At 56.4% G+C, this 6,979-nt stretch overlaps 1 protein-coding gene across 3 annotated transcripts in view; it reads right to left on the reverse strand.

Moving 5' to 3' along the window:
- Positions 1-2,700: 2,700 nt before the first annotated feature.
- The window catches only part of B4GALNT4 (beta-1,4-N-acetyl-galactosaminyltransferase 4), a 12,593-nt gene continuing 8,314 nt past the window's right edge, over positions 2,701-6,979 (reverse strand). For all 3 annotated transcript variants that reach the window (XM_032414931.1, XM_032414930.1, XM_032414932.1), the window contains 6 exons: positions 4,872-5,161; positions 4,577-4,730; positions 4,371-4,443; positions 4,105-4,258; positions 3,623-3,749; positions 2,701-3,115 (listed from right to left, as the gene is read on the reverse strand). In XM_032414931.1, the coding sequence (XP_032270822.1) occupies positions 2,992-3,115; positions 3,623-3,749; positions 4,105-4,258; positions 4,371-4,443; positions 4,577-4,730; positions 4,872-5,161 (922 nt within the window). In that variant the 3' untranslated portion in view covers positions 2,701-2,991. The remainder of the gene's footprint in view (positions 3,116-3,622; positions 3,750-4,104; positions 4,259-4,370; positions 4,444-4,576; positions 4,731-4,871; positions 5,162-6,979) is intronic.

Genomic DNA, 6,979 nt, shown 5'->3' on the forward strand with positions numbered 1-6,979 from the left:
TTCCACGTGCGCTCCTCCCCCCATACCCGCTAGGGCCTCCCCTTCCATGTGCGCCTCTCCCCCCATTTTCTCTTCCTTATGATTTTCTTAATAACATTTTCTTTTTTCCAGCTTACTTTAAGAACACAGAATATGATACATATAACATGAAATATGTGTCAACTGTTTGTGTTGTTGGTCAGGCTTCCCGTCACCAGTAGGCTATTAGTAGTTCAGTTTTTGGGGAGTCAAAAATTATATGTGGGTTTTCAACTGTGCAGGGGTTGTTGCCCCCAACCCCTGCATTGTTCAAGGGTCAACTGTGCTTCCAGTATGATGTTGAAAAGGAGTGGTGAAAGGCGTTTATCGCTAATTAGAAAAAAAATTCCTCAAGTGTCACCTCTGACCCCTTTTACCCAGCGGCACCCTTGGTAAGCGTTATAGCCTTCAGGTCTTTTCTGGGATGTCACCTTCTCAGACTTGCTTTTTCTGACCGTCGTTTACAAATGCAGGCTCACTCAAACTTACTATTCTCCTTCCTGGCTTAGTTCTTTTTCTACAACAGCCGCCATCAGCTAACATACTAGACTTTTTCTTCATTGTGTCTATTGTCTGCTCCTCCTCACCTTTCACCAGAACCCAAGTTCTATGAGGGTAGATTCTTGTCTCTTTTGTTCACCACTTTTCCCTCAGTGCCTAACATGTAGTGGGTGCTCAAAAAAGTTGTTAAAATGGATTAATGAATTATGGTATATGTATATTCCAGATTACATGGGATTTCGCTTGAAATTTTCTTCTGCTTCCTGAGGTAATTATTTTTCTGACGTGTATGCTTCACCTGCCTATTGTTTGCATTTCTTTTCTCTCTCCCTCTCTTTTGCAGACTGTATTCCTAAATCCAGCACTAGTTCTTTTTTTGTTATGAAACATCTGTGAGTAGAGAAAATCCCATGTGAACTACATACTTGGGGAGGAGAGGGCAGTATGAGCTATGGGCATCTGGTAGCTTCTGAGCAGGTATGTGGCAGGTGAGCTGTGTCCTCTGCCCTGTAGGCACTGTGCTCTGTGGACCAGCGGACTTGTGAAGCCCACGTGTTACAGGTGACTTAGTGTCTACAAACATCTGCTGGCTACTCTGGTCAGCAGTGGCAGGGCTGAATGACCCTTCCAGCAGGGTCATTTCTAGAATCTTCTCAGGGCCAGATGGTGGGGTCCATCTGGTCCTTCTTTCTTTGGGATCCTTTCTGCTGCCCTGTGTTCATGGTGAGGCGTGACCTAAGGATACAACTTGGGCCAATCTCACGAGGATTGTTTGGGCTGCCGGCTGGATGTACTGCCTACCACTGAATGTGAGTAAGGAAGTACAGAGAATCATGGCCCCAAAGACATCCAGGCCCTAAGCCCTGAAACCTGTTACTATCACCTTACATGGCAAAAAGGACTTTGTAGATGTGATTACATAAAGAATATTGATTGAGGGGTGCCTGGGTGGCTCAGTCAGTTAAGTGTCTGCCTTCGGCTCAGGTCATGATCCCGGGGTCCTGGGATTGAGCCCCGCATTGGGCTCCCTGCTCGATAGGCAGCCAGCTTCTTCCTCTCCATCGCTTGTGCTCTCTCTCATGCGCTCTCTCTTAAATAAATAAAATCTAAAAAAAAATAATATTGATTGAGATGGGGAGATTATCCTGGTTCATGGAGGGGGGCAGTGTAATCATAGGTGTCTTTACAAGAGGGAGGCAAGGAGGGTCAGGGAGAGATGTGATAATGGAAGCAGAGATGACAGACACAGGGAGAGAGGGATATGAAAATGGCAAGCTGCTGGCTTTGAAGGTGGAAGAAGAAGCCCTGAGCCAAGGAGTCCAAGCAACCTCTAGAAATGGGGAGAGGATGAAGCAGATTCAATCCTAAAGCCTCCAGGAGCCCGATCCCTTGGTTTTAGGACTTGTGACCCCCAGAACTGTAAGATGATACATTCTACTATGTCTCTGGAAATCTGTTATGGTGGCCACAGAGATCCCACACAGGCAGAGCACCAGCCTCCCTCCCAGGATTGGGACCCATCTTCAGACAGCTGACACCCCCAGGGAGGACCTGGGCTTCGACACCATCACCCAGCCTCTGGTCAGTACTCTCCCAGCATGCCCCCGACCCTGAACTTCCACGTACATGAACAGAAGTCAGATAAGCATCCCTCCTTCCCATTATGGCATAAACCAGCTTGAGTTGGGCTTTCTGCTTCTGACAACTCAGCGGAGTCCTGCCCCCAACGTGGTTACAGGACACTGCCCACCTGGGGTGCTGAGTTCACCTTCACCTCCTGGGAAGTTGGGGTAGGACTAACATCCAAGTTCTGTTTTCAGAAGGGAGGGCAGTGAAATGGCTGACTGTTCTTTTCTCAAAGGTGTGAAGGCCCTGCCCCATGTCTGCTATGGTTGGCCGCGTGACCCCACAGGCACAGAGTGGCAAGGAAGAGGGCGGGAGCCCTTTCCCCTGGAGGTCCCAGCTCTGAAGCTCAAGGGGAAGCGGTGAGTGGTCCTGAGTGTGGACGAGGGCGGGGGTCAGTGTGGCTGCTGCAGCTTTGAGTCAGGAAGGGCCAAAGGAGCAGAGACAGTGCCCAGGGCTCTCCGGCAGTCATCGAGAATCATCTCTGCCCTCCCAAGAGAACCAGGCAGAGGACAAGTCAGAACTAAAAAAAATATTTCATTTCATTCTGAATAAAAAACGGAACAGACAGAACTCTTGGAAATCCTGAAAACAATGTCATCGCTACGGCAAAATTTCACAGAAATCATCGCACAAAGTGTGGAGACCAAGCGCGGGCCCCAAGCAGCGGTGGAGGCTGCCTCTCGGGGGAGGGGCACGAAGGGGGAGGTGGCCCCTGGGGGCCAGGCACAGGCGGTGGCTGCGCCCCCGGGAGGAGCCCTGCCGGGTCCCCAGGCACCAGGCTCGGGGCCCGGCCTCCAGCTACCACCACAGGACCGTAGCCAGGGGCTGGGAGGGCTTGCCTGGTCGTCAGGGCCCCTCTGTGCGGGAGCCTTTCCGGCTGCGCGTGCCCCACATCCCCCGCTTGGAGTGGTAGTGATGGTAGAAATTCCTCAGTCGGAGCCGCTCTACCTCCAGCCCTGCCTGCAGGACCCTGGGTAGAAAGGGGGTGTCAGGACCCTGGGGAGGGGTGGCAGAGCTGCCCCTAGGCCTGCAGGGCTGGGGGTGGGGTCAGGACCTGGTGGTAGGGGGATAATTGTGGCTGCCCTGAGTCTTCTGGAATATGTGGGTGGGCAGGATGGGAGTGGGCAGGACCCTGGCCCAGGGGCTGGGGGGGGGGGTGTGTGTCAGGGATTCCACTACTATAGGGCTCTGGTGGGAGATGGGGACTCAGGGCCACCTCTGGGCCTATAGGATCCGGGGACAGAGTCTATTCAAAGGCTGTCCCTGAGTCTGCAGGACCCTGGAGGTAAGAAGGGTTTTTGGGGATTAGGGTGGGGATTAGGGTCAAAGGGTTTCTTCCTAGGCCCACAGATCCTGGGAGATGAAGCAGAAGGACAGAGTCCCTGCAGCACATGAGGACCCCTCGGGCTTCCCCTCCCCATTCAGAGGAAGCTATGGAAGTGTCCTTAGTCTCCCTGAAGGGTGGGGAGGTGGTCACCTGTCCAGGAGCTCCCAGTCCTCGCCCCCCCACTGGTCACGGAATTCCTCAGTGTTCATGCCTCCGACGCGGTCAAAGTCTGACTTGTAGATCCCGAAGAGGCCAAAGCCATTCACCTCCCAGTAACCTGGGCAGGGAGGTGCCCTTCAGACACCTGCAAGGTCCTGCAAGCCTTCCTCCCCAACCTCAGGAGTGGGTCTGGTACAGGATCCTATCATCAGAGGGGCTCTCAGGGGTCACTCTTCTGTGGGGGTCATAATCTGGAGCCCTGCACGTGACTGGGGTGCTGGAGGAGGTCCCTAAGGGTCAGGCATGACCCTGGAGGTTCTGGGGGAGGACCTCGGGTTCTGGGCAATATGAGGGGCATTGATGGGTCCCCAGGCCTACCTCAGGAGTTGGGAGAGGCCCCCAGGGGCCTAGATTTTACCCTGGCATTGGTGGGACTCCTAGCGTTACTGGGGTGGGGGCATCCAGGGCATTACCATGAGGGTCCCCCGGCGAGCTCCCGCAGCCCAGGCGCATGACCACAGGCGCAAAGGCCAGCTTGCCCTCCACACAGTGTTTGCGGATGCCGTCCAGGATGTTGGGGGGGAAATGGATGTGCAGATCGCAGAGGAAAACGATGCTGCTGGCATCCTGGAGGTCAAAGTCACGGGGAAGTCTGGGCCCCACCCATTCCTCCCCAAGCTTAGCTCCTCCCTCGGCTCCCCCCATCTCCCTCTCCCTACCGCCCATCCCTCCCACGCACCTCCACGGCGTCCACTCCAGCTTGCAGGCCCGCCGAGCGCTCAAAGTTTCCAGTTCGCCTCAGGTACCGGTACCTCGGGGGGTGAGGGAGAGCAGGGGTGGGAAGTCACAGGCACGGGTCCCTGGGGGCAGGGGCAGGAAAACCCACCTCCCCGAGGAGGCAAGATGCGCTCGGTCCTCCCCAGTGGGGGTGGAGGGCACTGTTACCGGGGCAGCCGAGCCGTGCGCAAGGCCCGTTCCACATCCATATCCTCGCTCTCAAAGTCCACCAGGATGACGCTGAAGCGCGAGTCCCCTGTGCGAGTGTGCAGCGCGGCCATGTCCGCCAGGAACTGGGCCACCCAGCGCGCCTGGTTCTTCACTGGTGGAGGATGGTGCCACTGAGTCCATCCCAAGGTGACCTAACCCCGTCCACGGCCAGTGGTGCTCCCTCACCTCGCTGCGAGGTCTCCTGGAACACCCCCCCATCCCAGGTGCCTGGGCCCATGGCACTCCCGCGCACCTGGCACGATGAAGTGCACCATCACATCCTGGCGCCAGGCCAGACGCAGTGGCCTGCACAGCTCCGGGCGGCCGTCTGGGCGCGTGGAGGTCGCGGGAGCAGGCTCAGGACTCTCTCCGTCCCTGTCGCCGTCTCCCGCGTGGGCTCCCGGCAGTCTCAGGAAGACGTACTCTGACAGGCGCAGGCGGCCGCCTCCGCGCTCCTGCAGCTCCAGCTCCAGGAGGAAGCGGCTTCCGCGCGCGGAGTCTCGGCGCTTCTCCACGTTCACAATGCGCAAAAGCGCGTAGCGCCTGGGAAGCGCGGCTGGGTCAGCACCCTTGGGCTTCGACCTTTCGTTCCTCCCTCTTCTCCGCCCCCAACCCCACAAACCAGGTGGCCACTCAGCTGACCAGCTGGGGTAGCTGCTGTGAATCCTCTGCCCTCCCAGGCTGCCACAAACCCCCTCACCCCTCATGCCCTGCTGGGGCATTCGGAGAAGACAGGCCCACGTTGTGTGCCTCCCCCTCCCTAGGGTGGTGCACACTTGGGAGGCGTCCCCAAGCCCAGGCCAGTCCTTTCCTCCTCTGTGGTCTTCCTGCCACCACTCACATCCACAGTGATCTTTAGGACATGCTCAGAAAACTTCAGGGCCACCCACTGTCCACAGAATGGGGTTTGGATGGCTTAAAGTGGCATTCTAGGACCATAAGCAGATTCTAACTTGCCTTCAATGTCCCCTCATGCTGAGTAAGCTGACTTCCTCTTCCTACAGGGTTTTTGTTCTGGGGTATCCAATCTGGCAGGTTTGCCCCAATCCTCCCCTGCTCTTTCTAAGGCCCTGAAGGGAGATGCCACTGGGCCTGCCCTGAGCCTCTTCTGTCCCTTCCCCCGTTCTGGCTCTGCTGAGTATCTTTCGTCCTCCACTCTGCCTTCAAGCAGAGCCTTCTTATCCTGGGAAAACAGGATCCTGCCCATGCTAAGATTGCTTCTTCCTTCTGCTGCATGTCTTCCCTTTGTAGGCAGCACCCCTCACCATGGGAGCCTACCTGTGTGACCTCCAAGGGGTACATACTCCTACCAACCCCTGCCATCCCCACTATGCTCTGCCCCAAATGCTCTGGGTCTACCTACACTCTCAGTCCTTGGGGCCATTCATACCCTGCTCTCAGGAAGCTTAGAGCCAAGGGCAGGCTCACACTCAGCAACCTAGAATCAAATCCCTGCCCCTCCCATGCCATCCCATCACTGCCCTGGACCTAGCCTGTCAGTCATGGCCCCTATGAGCTTCCCATCCTGTCTATTCCTCTGCAAGGCAGCAACAGGTCTGTCTTCAACCCAAACAGGTCAAACCCCTGTCCTGCTCAAAACCTTGTATCGAAAGTAAGAAAAATGAGTGCTGAGCAGGTTGTTCAAGGCCCACAATTACCCCTTCTCTATTCTCTACACACCACGCCCCTGGCCTCTTGTCCCAGTGCCTTTGCCTACCATTGCTGTCTGTGCAGATCCTGCTCCTCCTTCAAGGCTCACACAACTCAGAACCCACCAGTGCCACCAGCGGGGCCAAGTTGAGGCCTCCCACTCACCACACCACTACCTACATGGGGATGGAGACAGGCCTAGATTTCTGGGGCTTGGAGGAGACCAGAGACAGCCATGGGGCAGAAGCCCTGTGCCCTCCCCTGGAGTCAGAGGAAGACCCTCTTGGAAGACCCAGTAGCATTGTGCCAGAAGAGGAGGGGTCCAGGGACTCTCAGGTTGACTTTTGGATGTGTCTCTATTTGGTGGAGAGTCCTGGCTGGCTCAGATTCATTCTTGGGTTCAGGCCCAAGGTGACAGGGTGGGGTCTGGAGGTGCACAGGGGAGCCAGCCCTCCGTGTGTGTGTGTGTGTGTGGGGGGGGGGTGAGGCTTCTAACATTGGACAGGAAACCTGGACAATAAGAAGCCCCAGAAGGCACAGAAGAGACAGGCAGAGAAGACTCTTCCCTAGGGGGTGTGTTTACACTCCCAGGTCAGTACCCTGGGCCCTGGGGAAGGTCTGAAGGTCCCAGAGGCTAGGGCCTCCCCTTCCACGTGCGCTCCTCCCCCCATACCCGCTAGGGCCTCCCCTTCCACGTGCGCTCCTCCCCCC

The sequence above is a fragment of the Phoca vitulina genome, unplaced genomic scaffold (assembly GCF_004348235.1).
Source record: "Phoca vitulina isolate PV1807 unplaced genomic scaffold, GSC_HSeal_1.0 scaffold16, whole genome shotgun sequence".
In the NCBI taxonomy this organism is placed as follows: Eukaryota; Metazoa; Chordata; class Mammalia; order Carnivora; family Phocidae; genus Phoca; species Phoca vitulina.